Here is a 23,374-nt window from a genome sequence, read left to right as displayed (position 1 = left end):
AATGACACAATTTTCCAGCTCAAGACAGGCTGGAAGAACTTCCACAAAGATCAGTCTCACTGGGGTGAAAGGGGCAGGGAGCCCAGCTCAGACAGTGTCCGAGGACACCAGTGGGAAACTCTTAATCACAGCACATCAGCCACTCTGACACTGGACCGGGCTTGGTGAAACAGGAGCAGGGCAGACCAGTGGGGCAGCCCCTAGTGCCAGGGCAGAAGGCAAACAACAGGGGGGCCTAGGTCACCCACCCCGTGCTGTGAGCATGACACCCAACACAGGGGCACCTGGGCTCAAAGCTGAGGCTCAGAGCAGCACGAGAAGCTTGGGATGGAACCCCTGTGCCCCAGGGGCAGAGCTCAAGCTCAGAAGCCACAAAATGGAAAAAAGAAAGAAAAAGAACAAACAGAAAAGAGCCTTGAGCACAATGACAGGAAAAAACAAAGAGCCAATTCAGATGAGCACAAAAGGCCCCCAGGGGAAATCTCAAAGGGTCCCTAGCCCCAAGAGCCTTCTTGGAAGAGCTTATAAAGGACTTTAAAAGACAAATGAGAGAGGCAGAAGAAAAACTGGGAAAAGAAACGAGAGGCTTGGGAGAGGGTCGGCAGCTTGGAGAAGGAAATCACTCCTCCACAGCATTGTGGGTCAGGCGGAGCAAGCCCAGCGGGCAGAGAGTAGCCAGGGCGCCCCCGATCCCAGCCCAACTTCCCTCAGACTCAACGCTGGATCAGCCTTGGGACGGACTTTGGAGTGACAGAACCCACAAATGTTTTCTAGCCTAGGATATCTTGAAGGCCTTCGAAAAAGGTCAGTCTCAATTGGACAGGAGGGGTCGCGGCCCAGCATAGGCCTAGGGAGGGCCTGAGCAGGGAATCTAGCAGAAGGCCCTTAGCCAAAGCATAGCAGCACTGGCTGCTCTGGTCCTGGTTCAGAAAGCCAGTAGATAAGCAGCCAGCTGGGAGACCCCCAAGGCAAATTGTGAGCCCCCCAAACCGGACAGAACGGACTGACCTGGGCCCACCCAGTGCAGTGAGAAAGCACTGGCCCCAGGGCAGTCGGTGAGAGGCCCCCTGTCCCTCTGCAAAGACAGCTTGGGACAATCTCCCCTGTGCACTGGGAGCAGACCCCAACTTATAAAAATGAGTAAAAAATGAGCAAAAAGCGCTCTGGCCATAAAGAACTGGTATAGTGACGGAGAAGAGCAGAACACAGACCCGGAGGAGGACAGCAATGGCAAGATGCCTATGGGAGAAGCCTCCAAGGGGGTTGTGAACTGCTCTGAAGCCAAAAAGGCTCAAAAGAGAGATGGAAGAGAAATGGGGGAGAGAACAGAGAGCTTTACAGGGGGATTATAAACAACTTCTTAAAAAGTAAATTTGGTGAAGTGGAAAAAAGAAAACAGCTTTAAAATAGAACCATCTGGAACTGGCTAAGAAACAGAGGGATGGATCCATGGAATACGTAAGAAATAAATGACACAATGATCAAGGACTAAAGTAATCTAGTGTGTGATAAACCCAAAGACTCCAGCTTCTGCTCTCAAAACTCACAATCTGACAAAAACTGCTGGGAAAATTGGAAAATACGTCAAAAAATCAGCATACACCTGCATCTTCTATCCCATATCAAAATAAGGTCGCAACTGGTACATAATTTAGATGTAAAGAGTGATAATATAAGCAAATTAAGAGAACAAGGGACAATTCACCTTTCAGACCTTTAGAGAAGGGAAGACTTTATGTCAAAGAGGAACTAGAAAAGATCATGAAATCCAAGATGGCTGTTTTTGATTATACTAAATTAAAAAGGGTTTGCACAAACAAAACCGATGCAACCAAGATTAGAAAGGAAAATGAAAGCTGGGAAACCATTTTTACAGCCAGTGTTTCTGAGAAAGGCTTGATTTCTAAAATACAGAGAGAAGTGAATCAAATTTAAAAGAATACAAGCCATTCTCTAATTGATAAATGGTCAAAAGACAGAACAGGCAATTTTCAGTTGATGGAATTAAAGCCACCTACAATCCTATTGAGAAAATTTTCTAAATCAGTATTGATTGGAGAAATGCAAATGAAGACAACTCTGAGCTACCATTTCACAGCTCTCAGGCTAAGATGACAGGAAAACATAAGGACGAATGTCAAAAGGGATGTGGGAGAGCTGAGACACTGATACATTGGTGGTGGAACAGTGAATGGATCCAACCATTCTGGAGAGCAATTTGGAACTATACCCAAAGGACTATCAAACTGTGCATACTCTCATACGCCAATGAGATCATAAGAGGGAAAAGGTCCCCCATGTGCAAAATTGTTTTTGAAAAAAATCCCCCAATCACACTTTGAAAGAGATCAGAAAATGAGAATTACAAGGAATATGTGAACCCCAGGAGCCCCCAGGGCAAGGAGAAAATACGTGGAGTCAAAAAGAAAGCATTCCACTAGCATGCAGCCACACAATCACCCAAGCTCTAGCTGCCCCAGTGGTAAAGATGTGGAGAGCTTGGAACCAAAAGGCAAAAGATCTGGATCAGGTGGCACAGTGCATAGAGCACTAGACCTAGAGTTGGGAGAACCCAAGTTAAAATCCAACCTCAGGCACTTACAAGATGCATGAGCCTGTGCAAGTCATGTAACATGTGCTTTCCTACTAGAGAAGGAAATGGTGAACTACTCCAGTATCTTTGCCAAGAAAAACCCAGATGAGATCACAAAGAATCAAACATGACTGAAATAAATGAACTACAACAGAAAGTCTACTCAGCATCTGCGAAACGATCAGCAGAATTGACTGGACCAATAACAGAAACAACAAAAATCATTTTTTTAATCTATCTCAATAGGTACAGAAAAAGCTTTGACAAAATATAATGGAAATCATAAGGAAATTTCCTTCAAATGGTAACAGTTTCTGTCTAAAATCATCAGCAAGCTTTACAGCAAATGGGGATAAATATGCACTTATGGTTTTAGACAGAAACCAGTTACATCACCTAGGCGTGACCAACATGAAGAAAGAGTAGAAATGGGAACAAAATAAAGACATAAAGAATGATACCCCAAGCAGCAGTTTTCCTGTCAGATCTATGAATGAGAGTTGATGACCAAACAAGAGCCAGAGAACACATCAGACCTCAAATGGATAATCTTAAAAAAAGAGCTTGCACAAACAAAAACAATGCAGCCAAAACTAGAAGGAAAGTAGAAGACTGGGAAAACGTTCTACAAGCAAGTCTCTAAAAAAGGTTTCTTTTCTCAAAAACATATTCGAGAACTTAGCAAGATACGAGTCGTCTCCTGCATGAAAAATGGTAAAAGCCCACAAACAGCACTTTTCAGACAAAGTGATCAAAACTTCCACAGTCATGTGAACAGAATGCACTTCAGAACCACCCTGAGGGCCCCTCACACCCACTAGGTTGGTGATCTGGCCAAAGAGGAACATGATAAAGGTCTGGGTGAGAGGACACTGACGCTCGTGGGGGAGCAGGGAGCCGATCCTACCTTTCTGAAAAGCAGGCTGAAACTGCCCCAGGAGCTCCTTCTGAGCCAGAAATGCCACCAGGGCACAACTTGCGAGCCTGAGGACAAGCCTGGGGAACGCGTCTGGGGGGCTGAGCCTCTGTAGTGACTGCGATTTCTGCCTCTCACCCCGCCCCCAGCCCCGGGGCAGACCTCCGGGCCCCAGGAGCGCCGGGCACAGACCTCCAGAGAAGGGGCTCCCACCTGCTGGACCACCTCGGCGGGCAGCTCGGCCCTCCACTGTTTGAGTTGCCGCGAGGCAAACGAATGCAGCGCGTAGGACATGGTGCCGTACTCGATCCACAGCGACAGGTTGGAGGAGTCGATCTCCAGCGCCCGCCGGAAGCAGTTGAGCACCGGGGCCGAGTGGCGCCAGATGGGGCCGTCGCTCTTGAGCTCGTTGGAGTTCAGCTTGTCCTGGATGCGGCTGGCCCTGGCCAGCGCCATGCCGGCCCACGAGTCAAACCTGCGCGAGCGCGGACACGTGCATGGGGCCCGCCTGCTGGGCTGGCGCCGCCCGGGCCCCCCCCCCGGGGCTCTGACCGGAGGGCAGCCCCGAGACCCCCGCGCCGGGGTGGGCACCGACCTGGTGGGGCAGATGCAGATGTCGTGCATGTAGAACTTGATGGCCTTGGACTGCTCTTTGTTCTTGAAGTGGTAGTCGGCCAGGAGGTAGTAGAGCTCGTTCACCGCGGGAGGAGAGCGGTCTGCGCCCTCCGGGAGCGAAGGCACCTGCGGGGAGCCGTGAGCGCTGAGCCCTCCCCACGGGAGGCGGCCCCGCCGCCCCCGCCCCTGCCGCCCGGCAGCCCCTCCCCCCCACCTTGCTCAGGGTGCCCTCGATGTAACCCGAGACGTCGTCCAGGCTGAGCGCGGGCTTCTCGGTCCGCGGGACGATGGTGGCCACCTTCTTCAGGAGGTTGGCCAGGTCGGCCGACACCGTGCTGGTCTTGTAGCTGTCGAACTCGGGGAGGGTCTTGGGCTTGAAGTAGTCGAACATGAAGAGGGCGTCCTCCCACACAAGCTCCACCTGGGGAGGGGGCAGAGGGGTGAGCATGGGGCGGGGCCGGTGGGCAGCGGGAGGGGCGGGGCCTGGGAGATCAGGGGCGGGGCGGACCTGCTGCACCGAGTGCTCCTCCAGGTAGCGCGCCTTGCTCTTCTTGCTGGGGAAGCTGTACAGGCAGTAGAAGCACTGCTCCAGGGCCGTCTCCAGCTCCTCCTTGTACGGGTGCGTGTCCTCCGAGGCCGAGGCCGCCAGCTCCTTCTGCAAGACTCGCACCTGGGACGGACGGACGCCGCGTCACCGGGAGGCTGGCCGGAGCCGCCCCGCCCCCCCCCACCCCGGATGCGCGTGCAGGGCACAGCCGTGCACGCTCGGAAACACGCGCACGCTCACGCGCTCACTCGCACCCCCACTCACGTAGAAGCGCAGCAGGGCCCCGTTGGAGTTGCAGCACCACGACCTCCTCCCCAGGTACTCGTGGGCCGTGTTGAGCAGCATGAGCGAGGACGGGAGCAGCGGGGTGTCGGGTCTCCCTGCCAGGAGGAGAGGAGCCGGCTGGGGTGGTGAGGGGGGCGCCCCCTGGCCCCCCGAAAAAAAGCAAGCCGAAGAAAAGGCCCCAGAGGCCCCCCACAACCCGCCCGTCCTGGAGCGGCAGTCAATGGGCAGACGGGAGGGTCAGACGCGCCCTGACTGAGGGGCCCCTCCCAGGCAGGTTTTGGGGATGGGGGAGACTCAGTCTGGAAGTGCTCATGGGAAGCTCCTCTCTGGGCAGCAGCCCCGGCTGATGGGGCTGGCTGGCGAGGCCCAGCAGGTGGCGCTGCTCCCGGACTGAGAGAGGCGGCCGCCCTGCCGCGATACCGCCCTGACGGGCTACAAGTGCCCGGTGCCTCAGGGCCGGACGTGAAGGCCCCGGGGCCCAGGGAGGACAGGGCTTGAACTGGGGCCGGGAGGACGAGGATGAGAACCCAGCCCTCACCTTGACTGTCGTCCGGGCTCTGCAGCTGCTGCTGCTGCTGGCAGCGGGTCCGGAAGCCCTCCTCCTCGTGCTGGATGACGCGGTGCAGGATGACCCAGGGCAGCACCGAGGCCACGTACGGCTCCTTGGCCTCCTCCTGGACAGACATGCTGCAGTCTATGACCTGCCGAGACAAGCCCGGGCCGTGAGGGTGGGGGAAGAGGAGGCTGGCACCTCTCTGAGATGGGCCGCTGCTTCCCTCCTGGCTCCCACCAAGAGCAGCCCGGGGCACCTTCTCCCAGGTCTGGCCCGCTGCTCTCTCCATGTATACATCTGCCCATTTACCCAGGCGTGTCAAAGGCTCCCTTGGCTGTCTTCCCTCTATATCACACGTCATTCCAAAATGCTTCTATCATTTCACAGTGTACCTTTCTTATTACCACAGCTCCACCAACAATGTATCAGTGTGCCTGTCTTACCACAGCTCCAACAATGTATCAGTGTGCCTGTCTTACCACAAGCCTCTAAAGTGGGCCATTGCCCAGTTTTGTCATTGCTGCCATTGTGTAGCGGATCCTTGGGGATGATTTTAATTTGTATCTCTTATTAGTGCTTTGGAGCATTTTTCCACTGGCTGAAAACCCTGTAGTTCTCTGAGAAAAGTTTGTTCCTTGTCTGACCATTTATCCATCAAGGGATGGCTGCTAGTCATCTGCAATACAGAGTAAGTTTATCCACTCATTTATGCATCTTGAATGTTAAATATCAAGGAAATTGGATGCAAACATTCCACCCAACCACTTGTCTTCTTTCCCAGATGCATTAATATTGTCTGGGCACAAGTCTTTTGGTATCAAGTAATCCAAGTTTTTTATTTTATTCTGTTGCTGCCACCATCTCTTCCACAACTGGGAAAGGTCCGAGATGCATCTCCCTGAATCATTTTGTAATGTGATTTTATAGATATGAAGCTCATGGGAGATTCAAGGCAATTCCAATAAACTTGGTTTGGAAAGTGCTCTCCACATCCAGAGGGAGAACGATGGAGGCTGTGTAGTCAGGAGCAAATGTATTTTCACCTTTGTTTTTTCCTTTCTTGCGTTTTTTTTCCCCTTTTGAGCTGATGTTTCTTGCACAACATGAAGAATATGGAAATGTTTAGAACTGAGCATGTATAGAAGAACTGCACATGTTTGACCCACACTGAAACAAGGTTTTGTGTTGAAGACTATCTTTGCATGTTTGAAAAAATAAAACATTATTAAAATAATAAAAATATATGAAGCTCACTATGGAATATTATTGTTCTATAAGAAACGACCAACAGGATGATTTCAGAGAGGCCTGGAGAGACTTACACAAACTGATGCTAAGTGGAATGAGCAGAACCAAGAGATCATTATGCATGGCAACAAGACTATATGATGATTAATTCCGATGGATGTGACTCTCTTCAACAATGAGATGATTCAAACCAGGTCCAATGGTTTCGTGATGAAGAGAACCATCTACACCCAGAGAGAGGACTGTGGGAACTGATTGTGGACCACAACATAGCAGTCTTACTCTTTTTGTTGTTTGCTTGCATTTCATTTTGCTTCTTTTTTTTTATTGGTTTGATTTGATTTTTCTTGTGCAGCATAATTGTATAAATATGCATACTGGATTTAACATATTTCTACCATGTTTAACGTTTATTAGATGACTTGCCATCTAGGGTGAGAGAAGGGAATGAAAAACTGGAACACAAGGTATTGCTGGATTATCTATGCATATGTTTTGAAAAATAAAAAATTTTAATGAAGCTCATGCAAGATCTAAGTCTCACTTCTGTTTTCCAGTTTTCCCAACAGTTTATAATAAGAAATTTTCCTGAGTGATTTATGAGTTCTACTTTACCAAAAACTGGGCCATTCGGTCTCTATTATTCTTGAATCTCCCTTATCTAGCCCACACCACTGATCTTCCTATTTTCCTTAACCAACATCAAATGGGTTTGATAATTGCTGCTTTATAACAGTCTGAGTCTGGAAATGCTGTTTCCCGTTTCATCACTTCTTTTGATATTCTAGGTCTCTCTTGTTTTAATTCAAATGAATATTGCTCTGCAAAGCATTCCTGTGGTAATTTGACTAGTATAACATAAAGAATATAAATTCTTTGGGGCAGCTAAGTGGCTCAGTGGATAGAGCACCAGCCCTGAAGTCAGGAGGATCCGCATTCAAATCTGGTCTCAAGACCCTTAACACTACTTAGTTGTGTGACCTTGGGAAAGTCACTTAACCCCAACTGCCTCATCAAAATAAATAAATTCTTAAGAGGTGATTATTCTTAGCCTATCCATGTACAATGACTATCTCTCTAACTATTTAGAGTGTTCTTTATTTCTGTAAGGAACACTTTGCAACTGAATCTATACAAGTCTTTTGTGTGCTTTGGGAGGCTGATCCGGATATTTTATGCATTTGGCAGCTTTCTGGAATTCTATAATAGCTTCTCGTGTTTTATCGTCATTATATAAAAATGTTGTGGATTTTTGAACATTTATTTTATAGCCTGTAATTCTGCTGAAGCTGTTGTCTCAACTGGTATCCCTGCTGATTCCACGGGGTTTTCTAGGTAAATATCACATCAGCAGCAGTTTTATATATCCAATTTACTTTTTATGACTTTATTTCCCCTTCTTGTGCTTTGCTATTGCTAGAACTTCCAGAGCTATATCAAATTATAGTGCGGAACTTGGGAATGTTTGCTCCACTCCCATGTTTATTGGCAAAGGTTTTCGTGTGTTCTCATTGTGTATCATATTTGCTTTTTATGAGATCCTAAAGATATCCCGTATACCTATACCTTGGTAAGGTTTTTAGCATAAAAGAGCATCATCCTTTGTCAAAAGCTTTTTCTGAACTTATTGAGATATTGTGTAACTTTGCATTTATTGGCTTTATATGTTGACCATTTTCCCAATGATGAGCCATCCTTGCACCCCTGGTATAAATTTCACATGATCATAATGGACGATTACTTGACTAAATCACTATGGCCTGCTTGAAAGGACTTGGCTTTTTTTGATGTTCATTAATGATATCAGTCTATTGTTTTCTTTCCATGTTTTAAATATTAGGACTTTATTTGTCTCATAAAAGGTAGGACGCTCTCTCGGTTTTTAAGAATAATTTGTGAAACATGGCCTGCTTGAAAGGACTTGGCTTAAAATTTTTTTGATGTTCACTAATGATATCAGTCTATTGTTTTCTTTCCATGTTTTAAATATTAGGACTTTATTTGTCTCATAAAAGGTAGGACGCGCTCTCGGTTTTTAAGAATAATTTGTGAACATGGCCTGCTTGAAAGGACTTGGCTTAAAATTTTTTTGATGTTCATTAATGATATCAGTCTATTGTTTTCTTTCCATGTTTTATCTTTCCATGATTTAAATATTAGGACTTTATTTGTCTCATAAAAGGTAGGACGCTCTCTTGGTTTTTAAGAATAACTTGTGAAACATGGTCACTAATTGCTCTCTAAAAGTTACGAACATTTCTCCTGTAAACGCATCAGATCCAGGCATTTGTTTCCCCCCTTCTCCTTGGTGAGCTCCTTTACACATCAGTCTATTTCCTTTTCCAAAGTCAGGTTAAGGCCTTGAGCTAAGCTTCTAGAGTTTAAGGAGTTCCTATTTTTTATTTCTGTTTCTTCAGTATCCCCAATTTTATTAGCATGTAACTATGCCAAAAATGTCCTGATTTTTCTTTTTGTTTCTTCTAAAATGGCTTTGATTCCGACTTGATTTCCTGCTCTTCTTTGTAACTAAAGATTTCTCCATGGGATTGGTCTTTTCAAAGACCTCGTTTTTACTTTCCCTCTCATTTTGATGGGAGTTGATTGATTTCCGAACTAATTTTTAAGATCTCTTTTCCACTGATTTTAGGTCCCCTTCAGTTCCTTGGTCATTTCCTTTTCCATTTGATTTGGGGATTGAGAGGTCGATATTTCGGAGAAAATATCTGGTGCGCCATCTTGCAGGTCAGGAGACTCGACAACCTAAGTAACTAAGATCCTCTATATCATTTTCTAGGATTCCTTCTATTGAAGGTCTGCAGGTGAGGACCAAGTCCAAGACTTTAAGACTTTACATTTATCTCCATGACATTTCATCTTTCGGTCCCAAGTTGAATGTCCCCATATTGAGAGGCTGTCACTGGCAAATGTGATGAATAGCCTTTAGGTCCAAAAATCTGAGCTTGTTGTGAGTTCAAATCCAGCCTTAGGCCATTCCAAGCAGCACACAAATCAGTCAACTTCTGACTGCCTCAGTTTCCCCATCTGTAAAATGGAGATCATACTTGCCCCTGCTTTTCAGCACTGTGAAGAAGATGCAATAGAATGATGGATACAAAACTCTCTGCCAACTCAGCGCACTCTCAAGATTCTGGGTTTGTCACATCCAAGAAGCCCCCAGCACGTGCACCGAGCTTCTGGCCTGGGCAAGCAGACCTCCGAGTCGGCACAGAAGGGAAACGAGGGAATGTTTGCTGGGAGGAGGGCGACAGAGCGAGAGCCCAGGTCGGGTTGGGAGGGGACTTTCCAGGCCCAACCCAGGTTTCTTTTCATGGGATTCCCTTTGGCAGCTGAGAGGTCAGCAGTCAGGAAGGAAGGCTAAGGAGAAGGTAGCCCCTATCATTCTGGATGTGAGAGGCTAGGGGGGCAAACAAGGAGGCTGGGAGCCAGGGGAGCCACTAAGGGGCAGTCAGGCAGATGCCCTGGAGATTCACCTGAAGCCTGTTGCATGCCAGATGTTCACTGCCTGTCCAGCTGGAGACGTCTGCAGACCGGAGTCACCAGCCCAGAGGAGGCTGATGAGATCCCAAGTCAGGTTGGACAGAGGCATGAGGGCAGAGGGTCCAGGACAGATCCCTGAGGGCCCCGGGGTTACCAGGTTGGGTCTAGAGGAGGGTGCATGTGTCTCACACATGACTGAAAGCCCTGGCCCTGATCCCAGGGCAGAAAGACCTACCTGAATGAGGTTGTTGGTGAGCCGGATAAGGCTGGGAGTGCGCAGGGTCTCGTCTAGGATGCTGCTGTCCGCAGAGAGGGCCTGCTCAATGCCCAGGAGCAACTGAGTGACCGTGGCCACCCACTCCTCCTTGGCCGAGGCATCTGTCAGGTTGACCATCTGCTGGATGGCCTCGTGCAGGGCGACTTCAGAGCACTCAAAGCAGCGTGGGTAGTCCTTGAGTTTGAGCAGGGCGTCCTGGAGAAGAAGCAGGGGCCATGTCGGCCATGGAGAAGCCCACGGCTGGGGCCCCTCCAGAAGACCGGGGGGGCAGAGATGGGATCTAACGGCTGACTTGGCGCTCCCCATGTGGATAAACAAGGGGCACGAAGGGTAAGGGGCTGGGCAAGGTCAGAGGGCCAGGGGGTGAGGGGAACAGATAGCAGAGGCCAAAGGGGATAAGTCCCACCCCCTCCACGGGGGGCCCCTCCCAACCCACTGGCCAGCCTGTCCTGTCCGGAAACTCTTGGGGGGAAATGGCCTTGTCTTCTGTCTGAGTGGGGGTCCTGGGCTCTGAGCTGGCATACATGCGCACACACTCACTCACACACACACTCACAGGCTCGCAGGGGCTCCAACACAAAGGCCTACATGGCTGCGGGGCTCACCTGCAGCAGGAGTAGCTGGGCTGGGCGCTCCGGAATGGAGGTGACAAACTCCAGGTGCTTGGAGCGGTCGTAGCCACTGAGGCACAGGGTGGGCCGCAGCAGGTGGGCCACGGCCTGGTAGTCCCCGGCCTCGTAGAGCCGCTGCAGCTCCTCCAAGGACTGGCAGCGCTCCAGGGACTTTAAGTTCTTATCGATCTGAAAGGTCACGGCCAAGGGCGGGGTGGGAGGTCAGAGCCCACCCAGAGTGCCCAGCCCGCAGTCCCATGGGATGCCCACCCACAGCCCCTCAGGGTACCCAGCCAGCTGAACCTTGGGGTGCCATGTCATTAAGCATGGGCTAAGCCTACTAAGAAGGAAGGGTCATGTGAAAGCCCGAGTGGCCAAAGCGTGGCGAGGTTTTCCAGAACTGGGAAAAGCTCCCAGGCCCTGGAGCAGTCTACGGGGTCGGGGGAGTGGGGGGCCAGGGCAGAGTGCTGAGATGGGGAAGGGGGATGGACTGGCCCACCCACCTCCTCCAGGGAGACCACGGAGTCCAGGTGGAGGTTGGGCAGGCGGATGAGGGGGCTCCGGGCCTCGGGATGCCCGCCGGCTGCAGCCGCGCTCTGAAGCAGCTCCGTGCACATGTCGTAGTTCTCCAGCGCCTGGTCCATGTCTCCCTGATGAGGAGTACGTTAGCCCCGTCCCCAGCCAGCACTGCCCTTCCCACTCCCCACCCCTCCAGCGATGGCTGGAGGCAGGGCCCGGGTGCCCCGGTTACCCCCTCCTCTATGCCCCCCAGATCCCAGATGACACCAAGGCTTCTCCTCCGCAGCTCCCCTCAGACCTTGCCCCAATCTAGACCCCCATCTCCTCACCCTGTGCTGGACTTCTGCCTGCCTCGGTCCCCCTCCCTGCGGTCTGTCCTCCACTTGGGAGCCAAAGGGATGACCCCAAAACAGCCCTGACTGGGCCATCCCTCAGCCTGTGACCCCCAAAACAAAGCCCTTCCTATCTCCCCTCCCTCTACCCCTTCTGGGAGGTCTCTGGACCACTCCCTCCCAAGTTTCCCCTACTGGCTCCCAGCCACAGCCCCCCACACTCGTCCCACAGGAAGTTGCCCTGCCAGGGACTCCTGGTATCTACCACAGAGCCTGGCACACAGTAGGCATCTAATCAATGCTGCATGCTCCTACTACTCCCTATGAAAACTCTCGCCTTCTCCCATCATGCTTCTTTTTCTGTCTGAGCATCTTCAAAAAATTTCACAAACCCCAAGGGAAGGGGGAAAAAAAAACAAAAAAAAAAAAAACAAAAAAAAAAATAAAAAAAAGGGGGACAAAAAACCGGGCCCAAAAAACAAAACGGGAAAACCCTGGTCCCCCCACCCCGGCCCCCCAACCCAAATCCGGCCAACCACCTTCCCACCAACCCAAAGCTAAACACGGGGTCCCCCAACAACCCCAGGGCCATCCAACCAAACCAGAGGGACGATTCCCCTGTCCCCCCCGAACCCCGTCCCGGGGGGCCCTGGGGTCCCCGAAAAATCGTAATGGGAACCTGGAACCCCGGGGTTTCCCAGGGGTCAACCGGGGAAAACCAAACCCTGGACAAAGGGGTCCCCAGGGAATGGAGGGGGAAACCCCAGGGGGAACCCGAACCCCCCCCCCTTTCCAACCCTGGGACCCCCATCCCCCGTCCCTTCCCTTGGTGGGGGGCTGAAACACCCCATTAAAGGGGAAAACACGCCCAACCCCTTTTCAAAAAACAGGGTCCAAAGGGGCCCATGGGTGGGGACCGCTGGGGGGGGGGATCAAGGGGGTCCCCCCCACCCAGTCCCATGGGCCGATGGGGACCCAAAACTGGGGCCCCAACCCCCCCCGTCCCCCCACCCCAGAACCCTCCCCGGGGGCCCCCAACCCCAACCGTCCCCCGGAGGGGCCCGGGGGGTCCCCAAACCCCTGGGGGGTCCCTTTACGGGGGTTTCCCTGGGAAAGGGGTTTTCCCAAACCTGGGGGCCAAACCCCAGGAAACCAACCCAACCCCTTTTGGGAAAAAGGGGCGGGGCCCACCAACCCCAAACCCTTCAAGACAAAGGAAACGGGTTTGGGCCCTGGGGCCGGGGAAAGGGGCAAAACCCCAAACCAACCGGGTCCTCCAAAACCCCCCCAAACCACAACCCCCTCATGGGCCCCCTTGGGAACCTGGTACAAGCCGCCAGACCCCTGGTAGGGGCAGGGGGGGAAGGGGGGCCCCCCCCCTGGGCCCCTGGCAAAACCCTGGGCCGCCCCCCAGGCGGACCCAATCCCGGGCCAGCGCCCCGGGGATTCAAAACGAAGCCTGGGGCCCAAAATGGGGCTCCCCAAAGTCCGATGGGCCCCAACCCAACCCCACCCAGGCCCTGGGAACCCCCCCCACACGACGGGGAAGGACCCCCCTCATCCAGGGGCTGGGGGGCACCCACCCGCCGCCCCTTCCAGCGCCACCCTTCCAGCTGGAGCCCTCACCACCCTCACATGTCCTCCAGGGGTTCCCGCCCCAGGGGCCCCACAAAGGGGGGGGAATGGGAGGGAGGGAGGGGGGAGGGGGAAGGAGCTGGCGGATTGGAGGACCTAAGGCAGGCAAAGGCCGTGGGGACCACCCGGGACAAAGAAGGACCCGGGACGAGGAGCGGCCCCAAAGGGGGGGGCCACAACGGGCGGGCCACGAGCCGGGGCGGCTCCCCTGGGGGGAGGGGGGGACCGAGAGGCCCAAAGGGGGGTGCATGGGCCCCTGGGGACGGCACTGAAAGGCCCTGGGCCAGGGGGGTCAAGAATGGGGGGGGGGGGACAGACGGACAGGGGAGAAACTGAGGGAAGAGGAGACAGAGCAGGGTAGGTAGGGAGCAGGGCAGCAAGTCCCTGAGGGAAAGTGTGACAGGCAGAGGCAGGGTCCCGTACAGGGAGGGGTCCGGGGCCACAGGGGGGTCGGGGCCCACAGGGGGGGTCGGGGGGGAGGTGCTGGGGGCCCACCTTGGTTGCCGGGCTGATGGGACAGCGGGTTCCGGCACCGGCTAGCGCCAAGTTGGGCCGACCTGGCCCAGGCCCGGGGCCACTCCCCGGGAAACGGCCACCCTTGGTACCCCCATCATCAGCCCCAAGGCCCCGGCATGTTGTCCAGGAGGAACCTGTGCACGTCCTGCTGCTCTGCAGAGGGAGCCGGGCCCGTCAGTCTCCCCTGGGCCCCCAGGAGGGAAGGACCTCCGGGGCGGGAGAAGGGCCCCAGACGGGGAGAACGCACAGGGCCTGGAGGCAAAGGGCAGCTCCTACCGGATTCCACAAAGGTGGTGGAGTCGAAGGAGAGCCGGGGGGCACCGGCGCTGGGGAAGCTCTCAGGCTTGACCTCCGACTGGACCTCATAGCCGCCGAAGGGGTCGTCCTCCTCCTCGGGGTCCAGCTTGCGGAGCCTGCACAAAGAGTCAAAGCCAGTCATCGGGAGGGGCCCCCCAAGCTCTCTGGACGTGGGGAGTGGGGGATGCCCTGAACATCAAAGGGGGAGCTAAAAGCTTCCAGGGGCTTCCTCTTCTTGGGGGCACGGGCTCGGGCCAGCCCTGTTCCACAATGGGGCCAGCCTGGACGGGGGAGACCCAGGACGGTGGCACCCGTGAGGAAAGCTCTTGGGGCTCCCCGTTCCCCTGGGCCATCCCTCCTTGGGTGCCCGGGGCCGCGCCTCATCCCAGAGCAAAGTCCCCAGAGACCCCGGTTGGGTCCCTGTGCACCCCAAAAGGGCCTATCTCAGGGGCCCCTTTCTCTTTTCCCCGTTTGGGGGCACTGGGGGGAGCTTGCTGGCAGCGGGAAAGGGGTGGGGGGGGGGTCTTCCCAGGGCCCCGGTTCCCCGCTGCAGAAATTCCCCAGGATTTCTGGGCCGGGGCCGGGCCGAACCCGGGCGGTTCCCCCAGGTCCCGGGGCTCCGGGGCTGGGACAGTGGGCGGAGGTTCGGCCCTCCAAGGCCTGGGGCCACCCCCGGGCCCCTGCCCACCGCTCCCTTTCCCCCCGGGCCCCCCCTCCCCCTGCCCAGGAAGCCCCCTCCCCCCCCCCCGCCCATCGGACACCCCTCCCTCTCTGTTCCCGGGAGGCCCAGGGGTCAGGGGACCGGGCCCCTGGGGGAGGAGCCCCCCCCTCCCGGGATCCTAGTGGCCGCCAGGGCGGAGGTGCCCTGGGACCCGCAGAGGGGCCAGGCTGGGCTTCCCCCCCAGGGTCCCAGTCCTTCCTCTTCGGCCGAAGCCCCACCCGGCCCCGGCGCCCCCTTCGCCCTCCCAGCAGGGCCACGCCCGGGGCCCCCCGGGCCCTCCCTCCCGCCCCCCCCAGCCGACCCCCCGGCCAACCAAAGGGCCCCCCCGCCGGGGCAGGGCAGGCGTGGGCGGGGCCACCCTCCTGGGCGGCGGAACGGAAAAGCAGCTCTTGGAAGTCGACCTTCTCCTCCTTCTTACATTGGTTTACGCCCGGCCCTTGGCGTCCCGCTCTCCTCCGCCACGCCGCTTGCTCGCCCTTCTTGGACTTGTCCCCGGGCGCCCCTGCGGGCCCGGTACCCAGAGTCCCCATTCTGGGAGGCCGTGGGGGTGGGGCGAGAGACACTGAGACGCGGCTGGCCCCCTGGGGGCCCCGGGCCAGTGCAGAGCCGTGAGCCCATCAGGGCTGACGGGCCGTCACCCCTCGCCCTCCGCCTCCCTCTGCCATAGAAGCCGGTGACTACTCCCCTACCCCCTCCCACCCCCCACCCTCCTCACCCCCCACCCCTCCCACCTCGTGTCCCAGGGGCCGCCACGAGGCCCCCCCCCCGTCCCCCCGCCCTCCCCCTCACCCAGGGGGCGCACCCATGCCGGTTGGGGGAGAAAGGGCGGGACCACAGAAGGGGGGGCCCGCCCACGGGGGAGGGGGGGGCTCTTGATAGGGGGCCCGGGCGGGCCGGGAACGGGGGCCCGGCCCCAGCTCATCCCCCCAAACTCTTCCAGGACTAAGTGGAGGTCCAGCAGGCCCGGCCTTCCACCGGGAACCCGGCCCCATCCCCCGGGGTCTCCCCCACCCCGAAAGGCCACCCCTACCAACCCACCCAGGGGCCTTGGGGACCCCCCGGACCCCCGCCAACCCAGACGCCCCCTCCCCGGGCCCGGCCGCCCCGGGAAATGGGGCACCCCGCCCCCCCCTTTTCGCGGACCCCCTCCCCATCACCCTCCACCCGAACCTACGTGAGAAGGGGATGGGCCTCGTGCCCGGCCCGCCTCCTTCCGCCCGGGCCCCTCCCCGCGGCGCCCGCCCCCCTCCGGATGGCAGGGGGCCCCCTCCGGGGAGGGCGTCCGGGGGCCCGGGGGGGAAGGCCGGCCCCAACGGGGCCCGGGCCCGGCCCCAGGGGCCCCACGGGGGGGGCCCAACCGGGGGGCCACCAGGGAGGAAGAGGCTGTCAAATCCCCCAAGGGGCCCAAAGGCACAAACCCCGACCCGCGGGGGGGGCCCCGGGGGGAGGAGGGAGGGGAGGACGGGGAGGAGGACCCCAGAGGGGGTGGGGCTGGGGGGGGACTGGGACATCGGGCACCAGTGGGGGCGGGAGGAAGGCGCCCCAGGCCCTGAGGGTCTCGGGGAGGCGGGGCCTTGGCAGGAAGGGGGGGGGGGGGCGGAGGGGCCCTAACAGGGCGGAGGTTTGGGAACACGGGGTCCTTTGAGGGAAAACCCTGGAAGACTCCCTTCGCCCGCCCCGCGGGCGCGCCCCCCCAGGCCTTGAATGGTGGCCAGCGGGCGGACGGGGGGGTGAGGGGTGGCCCGCCCTCCCCCCCCCCCCAGCCCAGCCCCTCCCCACCCCACAAGGGGCAAAGGCAGTGAACCCGGGACCAAAACAGCGGAGGTGGGGCCGGGCCCCTGCCCCTCCTCCTCCCCCTGCCCCCCCCAGGCGCCCCCTGGGAGTTTCCCAGGTGGCCGGGACCCGTGTGAGGGCCAAGCAGGGGCCTGGGGGGGGGCAGCGCGCCCCCCTGGCGGGCCGGCCCGGGGGCCCCAACCCAGCCCGCGCCCCGGGCTTGCCCGGGTTCCCGTCCCTTGGCCAGAAGGGGGACACCCGGGAACCCCGGGGGCCAGGTGGGGGTGGGGAGAGGGGAGGACCCGCCCCCCTCCCCGCCATCCCCATGCACCCCCAGCTTCCCCGAGGGGAAGCCCAGAAATGGGCACGGGAGCCAGGGGAGGGGCCGGGCCCGGGACCCCGCCTCCCGGGCCCGGGGGTCGGGGCCCCGTGACCGTGAGGCGGCTGCAGGGAGGCCCCCCCAGCCTTCAACACCGGGGGAAGGGGGGCAAAGCAGAGGCAGGAGAAGGGAAGGGGGAGGAAGGGGCCCCGTGGGGCCGGGGGTAAGGGAAAAGGGAGAAAGGGGGGCCAGGCCCAAATTTGGGGGGGAAACCCCGAAAAGGGGGCCCAGGTCAAAAGGGGTTTTAGTCCCGGTGGGGGGCCAACTAAGGGGGTCAAGGCCCGGGGGCCGGCCCCCCGGTTTCCCGGGAGCTTGGTGGAAAGTCCCCCCGTCCAGGGAGGGGCACATGAGGCCTGTGGGCGGGGGGCTGGGCCCCGAGGGTCCTTCCACCCCCCGGGGCCCCCCCCCCCAAAATGGGCCTCTTGGGGTTCCCCACCCCCAGGGGGGCGGGGCAAGCGGGAGGAGAATAAAGAAACCCCGGGGACCAGGGGGAAGGCAGGGGGCGGGGGCAGCCCCAGGCGAGGGCCCGGGTCCCCAGGGCTCCAAAGGCCCCTCCGGGGCCCGCGGGGAGGAGCCGTTCTTGTAGGGGATCTTCAATGGGCCGGGGGGGCTTAAGCCCTCCCCTTCCCACAGAACCGCCGGGGGGAAAAGACCTCAGGTTTTGGGAAGGAGAAGGGTCCCCCACCCCAGCTGGGAGCCCTGGGGAAAGGGCGGCCCGGGGTCGGCCGGCCCCGGCCGGGTCCCGTCCCCCCTCCCCCCCCCCCACTTCTTTGTCCCTCCCCCCCAAAAGGAACCGATGAGAAGCCCCGAGGGAGAAAAGGGAAATTCCTTAAATTCAAGCAAAGAACAAAACCAAATGAGGAAATAAGAAACGCGCTCCAGAAATCTGGGGCCGAAAGTCCTCAGGGCCTGGACCCGTTTTGGGGGCTCCCGGAAGAAACCCCCCGGAAGGGGAGGAAAGGAGGAAGGGGGGGGGGGAGGGGAGGCCATTTCCAGTAAACCGGGCAGCAAGGTGGAACTCGCCCGGGGCCCACCAGGGGCCGCTTCCAGGCGGAGAGACCACGGAGAGCCCCAACCCCCAGCGGCTGCGGGACCCGCCCGCGGGGCCGGGGGAGGGAAAAATCTGGAAAAGGGTCTGTGCCAAAGGCGGAGCCAGGGTAATCCCCACCCAATGGGAGGGAGGGCCGGAGACCAACCCCGACGAAATCCTGGGAAAACAACATCTGGGAAAAAGGAAAAGGCCAGAGGGAAGGGGACATTGGAAAAGTTTCGGAAAGAAATCAAAGGTCCAATAGGGAAACCCAAAGGGGAACCCAACCGCGATCCGGGTCCCAGAAGCCCGACAGAAGGGATTGGTTTTTTTGACCCAAGGGAAAAGGGGGGGGGGGGGGAACCAGGAAAATCTCTAGTAAAACAGCAGGCACATTAACTCCCCAAGGGCCAAAATCTCTCTTTCAAAGGTAAAAAAAGGGACACTGTAAAGGGCCTCTTCCCCTATGGCAAGAAACTAGAAACTGAGGACGCCCATCAGCGGGGGAACGGCTGAATGAGTGATGGGACGGGAATGCTATGGAATATTATTGTTCTGTAAGAAACGATCAGGAGGCTGCTGGCTGGCAGGTCACCAGCCCTTAAGTCGGGAGGACCTGAGTTCAAATCTGGCCTCAGACACTTAACACTTCCTGGCTGTGTGACCCTGGGAAAGTCACTTAATGGAAGGAGAAATAAACGTTTGCATTTTTACCAGCTGGCTGCGATTTTGGAGTAATTATTTATTTCAACTGAGACTAAGACTGGGCTTAGTTCTTCTTGCGGGACTTAGGAGACAGAGACTCTGGAAGAAAGCCTACAAGAAGAACTAAGAACCAAGCTTCAAAATGAGCTCCCGATATATGTGATCTCCCAAAGGTTAACTCCAACTTCTGGAGGGAAAGGGATTCTGGGTTATCTCCCAGAGTGCTCTCTGGACCTAAGGGAAGTGTGAATTCGGGGTTTCTTTCTAAACCCTGACTCTCCCAAATGTGTGAATTCCATGGAGTACTTAGATACTTATGAGCTCTCTAAAAGTATGAACACAAGCATTGTTCTATCAGTTCCACTTAGTACTTTTCTTCAAGTTCTGGCCCAAAATAACTCTTTCTAAAGAAGATTAAATCAACTCCAATGGCTTAACACTTTGTAAAGATTCCAACATCTTAACCCCAATCACCTCAGCAAAAACAAACAAACAAACAAAAAGAAATGACCAGCAGGATGATTTCAGAAAGGCCTGGAGAGACTTAAATGAACTGATGCTGAGGGAAGTGAGTAGAACTAGGAGATCGCTGTACCTGGAAACAAGAAGACTATACAATGATCTACTGGGATGAACTTGGCTCTTTTCAACAATGAGGTGCTTCAAGGCAATTCCAATAGACTTGCAGTGGAGAAAGCCATCTACATCCAGGGAGAGAACTATGAAGACCGAATGTGGGCCAAAGCTTCGTATTTTCACCTTTTTTTTGTTGTTTGTTTGCTTGGGGTTTTTTTTTCTCATGCTTTTTTTTTTTCCCTTTTGATCTGCTTTTTTTTTTTTTTTTTTTGCTCAGCATGAGGCAAATGTGAAAATATCTTTAGAAGAACTGGATAAGTTTAACCTAACTCGGATTGCCTGCTGTCTTAGGGAGAGGGGAAGGAGGAGGAGAGAGAGAAAATTTGGAACACAAGGTTTTATGAAGATTGAAAATTATCTTTGCATTTATTTGGAAAAATAAAGTACCATTAAAAAAAAAGAGAGAGATACACATGCAAGGAAGAATTTGTACAGTGGAGGCAAAAATAGGGAGGGAGGACTAGCTCACTCTTGCGCATAACTCTCGTCTAAAATGGTAAAAGGAAAGAATATATAATCACCCACAATTGGGTACAGAACTGCATCTAGGGGACCACAACATTCCTCATCCAGAATTAGACAGATCCAACCACAAAATACATAAGAAAAAAGTCAAGAAGTTGAACAGAATTTCAGAAGTTAGATGATAAAACTGCAGAACATTTAATATACACAGGAAGACATACACATACTTCTTAGCTATGTATGACACTGTCACAAAAACTGATGATGTGTGAGAGCATCAAAAACTCAAAAGCAAATACAAAAAAGCAGAAATGTTAAATATGCCCTTTTCAGACAAAACTGTAATAAAACTGACATTCTAATAAAGAGCCTTTGAAGTATACCTCAAAAAATAATTGGAAACTAGATAATCCAACCCTAAAGAATGACTAAATCCAAGAAGAAATCGTAGCAACAAGGAATAATTTAATTCAAGATAATGACATCGATGAGACAACACACCAAAATTTATGAGGAGCACCAAAACAGTACTTGGGGTAAATACATATCTTTAAATACTTATATCAGTAAAAGAGGGAAAGTAGATCAACAAATTGGACGTGTGACTAATAAGGACTAGAAAACCAACAAATTTTAAATGTTCAGTTAAACATTAAAATAAAAATCCTAAAATTTAAAGAAGAGAGTAATAAAATTCAAAGTCAAAAAGTCAGTGAACTAATTAATAAATCTTGGAGTTTGTTTTATGAAAAAAGCAGCAAAAGATAAACCACTGGCTAATCTGACTTTTATAAAGTAAAAAAGAAATCAAATTACCACTATCAAAAAATAAAAAGAATGAAAATACCATCAATGATGATGAATTAAAGCCAACACTAGAGCTATTTTGCCCAATTATATGCCAGTAAAATTGATAATCCAAATGAAAAGGACGAATATTTTTTAAAATATAAATTATTAATAAAATATAAATTAATTAATCCAAATTAACTGATTAACTCAGGAAATGAACAAATCCTCAAAGAATTCCCTAAGAAAAAATGCCCAAAAATCAGACAAGAGTCACAAGAAAATTCTACCAAACACTTAAAGAATAATTCATTCCAACACTATATAAATTATTTGAAAAAAACAGGTGAAAGAGTCCTGCCACATTCCATCTATGACACAAATATGGTTTCAATACATAAACCAAAAAGAGCAAAAACATAAAGGAAAACTGTAGAGCAATTTCCTTAATGAATATCGACATAAAAGTTTCAAATAAAATAGTCACAAAGAGCCTGTGTTAATATACCACGAGAATCATATAATCAAATTCCAGATGAAATTTATTCCAATGATGCAGAGAAGGTTCAAAATGAGAAAAAGATCAACCCGACAGACTAAGCCAATAACAGGGACAACAAAAATTGTATGACTAAATCAACAGAGGCAGAAAAACTTCCGACAAAATATAATATCTATTCCTATTAAAAACACTAGAACACAGAGGAATCAACAAAGCTTTATTTAAACTGATAAGAAATATCTATCTAAAACCATCAGCAAACATCTGCAATGGCAATAAACTAAAAGACTTCCCAGTAAAATCATGAGTGAAACAAAGATGTGCTTTATCAACATTATTATTGAATATTGTATTTGAAGTGCCTACATCATCAATAAGACAAGAAAAGGACATTGAGGAAATTTAAAAATAGGCAATGAGGAAATAAAGTTAATCCCTTTTCGGACAATATGCAGATACAAAATAAACTCATATTTCATATGTTATCAAGAAAGTTCAGCAGGGAGTGATAGAGAAATTCCTTAAAAATAACTGCCGACAATATAAAATACTTGGGAGTCTAGCTGCCAAAAACAAATTAAGGAACTACAGGAACAAAATAATAAACCATTCTTCACGCAAATAAAAATAGATCTAAACAGGAGAAATATAAATTGTTCATGGGTGGTCTGAGCCAATGCAATAAAAAAAAATTACTATCCTACCTACATTAATTTACTGACTCAGTGCCAAATCAATTAAAGTACCAAAGAATTACAAAGCTAGGAAAAATAACTGAATAAGTTATGGTATGTAAAAGTAATGGAATATTATTGTTCTATAAAAAATGATGAGCAGGATGATTTTTAAAAGGCCTGGAAATATTTACATGAACTGATGCTGAGTGAAACAAGCAGATACAAGGGAAAACATTGTACACAGCAACAGCAAGACTGGATCAACAACGATAGACTTGGTTCTTCTCAGCGGTTCAGTGATCCAAGGCAATCCCAACAAACTTTGGATGGGAAGCGCCATCCTCACACAGAAAGAGATGGAGATTAAATCAACACATGCTCTGTCTCGCTTAGGTCAAAGATCAGCCCAGCACAGATGGTGTCCGAGCAAGCCAGAGAGAAAGTCTTAAAACCAGCACGGATCAGCATCCAAGGCCCCTCAGTCCTGGTTTCACAGATCAGCAGTGGAGGCTCCAGGACCAAGGCTGAAGGCAAACTGCCAGCCCTGGAACCAAGCAATAAAAGGCAGCGAGCAAGTCGCCAAGCCCTCAAAGGCAGTGACTAGGCCCTCAGTCCTTAGCACAAGAAGCTTGGGACTCCAGAAGCTTGGCTTTAAAAGCCACAAAACAGATAAGTAAGAAATAAAATGAGCAAGATACAAAAAAAAAAAACCTTAACCACAGAAAGCAACAATTGTGACAGAAGATCAAAACACCAACTCAGATGAGGACAAAATGCCTACACACAAAACTTCAAAGGGGATATGTGCTGGTCTAAGATCAAAAGGCTTCTTGGAAGAGCTCAAAAAGAACTTTCAAAATCAAGTAAGAGAGGTAGAAGAAAAATTGGGAAAAGAAATGACAGATATGCAAGAGAATCAACAGCTTGGAAAAAAAGAAAAGAACAGAAATTGAATGAGGAAAACAATTCCTAAGAAAACCCAATTTGGTCAAATGAAAAAAATTCCTTAAAAAGTAAAATGAACCAAATGGAAAAGGAGGTAAAAAAACTAACTGAAGAAAATAATTCTTTAACAATTCAGCAAGTGGAAGTTAGTGATTCCATGAGACATCAAGAATCAGTCAAATAAAAATAAAAATAGAAGAAAGCAGAATAATAATAATAATAATAACGAAAGAAAATGCAAATTACCTTGTTGGAAAAACAATCTACAGGAAAATAGAACCAGGAGAGACAATTTAGGAATTATTGAACT

The 23,374-nt window shown here is 52.8% G+C and overlaps 1 protein-coding gene across 1 annotated transcript in view; it reads right to left on the bottom strand.

Annotated features, from left to right (window-relative positions):
* The window catches only part of CABIN1 (calcineurin binding protein 1), a 55,584-nt gene that overhangs the window by 24,084 nt on the left and 8,126 nt on the right, over window positions 1-23,374 (bottom strand). The window contains exons 5-16 of the mRNA XM_031949180.1: window positions 15,477-15,744; window positions 14,422-14,640; window positions 14,248-14,298; window positions 11,647-11,810; window positions 11,138-11,332; window positions 10,491-10,727; window positions 5,495-5,657; window positions 4,936-5,051; window positions 4,633-4,794; window positions 4,339-4,545; window positions 4,105-4,250; window positions 3,723-3,984 (exon numbers count right to left, since the gene is read on the bottom strand). Of these exons, the coding sequence (XP_031805040.1) occupies window positions 3,723-3,984; window positions 4,105-4,250; window positions 4,339-4,545; window positions 4,633-4,794; window positions 4,936-5,051; window positions 5,495-5,657; window positions 10,491-10,727; window positions 11,138-11,332; window positions 11,647-11,810; window positions 14,248-14,298; window positions 14,422-14,640; window positions 15,477-15,744 (2,190 nt within the window). The remainder of the gene's footprint in view (window positions 1-3,722; window positions 3,985-4,104; window positions 4,251-4,338; window positions 4,546-4,632; window positions 4,795-4,935; window positions 5,052-5,494; window positions 5,658-10,490; window positions 10,728-11,137; window positions 11,333-11,646; window positions 11,811-14,247; window positions 14,299-14,421; window positions 14,641-15,476; window positions 15,745-23,374) is intronic.

The sequence above is a fragment of the Sarcophilus harrisii genome, chromosome 1 (assembly GCF_902635505.1).
Source record: "Sarcophilus harrisii chromosome 1, mSarHar1.11, whole genome shotgun sequence".
Classification (NCBI taxonomy): Eukaryota; Metazoa; Chordata; class Mammalia; order Dasyuromorphia; family Dasyuridae; genus Sarcophilus; species Sarcophilus harrisii.
Note: the sequence above shows the minus strand (reverse complement) of the source record. Positions and strands in the feature narration are given on the sequence as shown.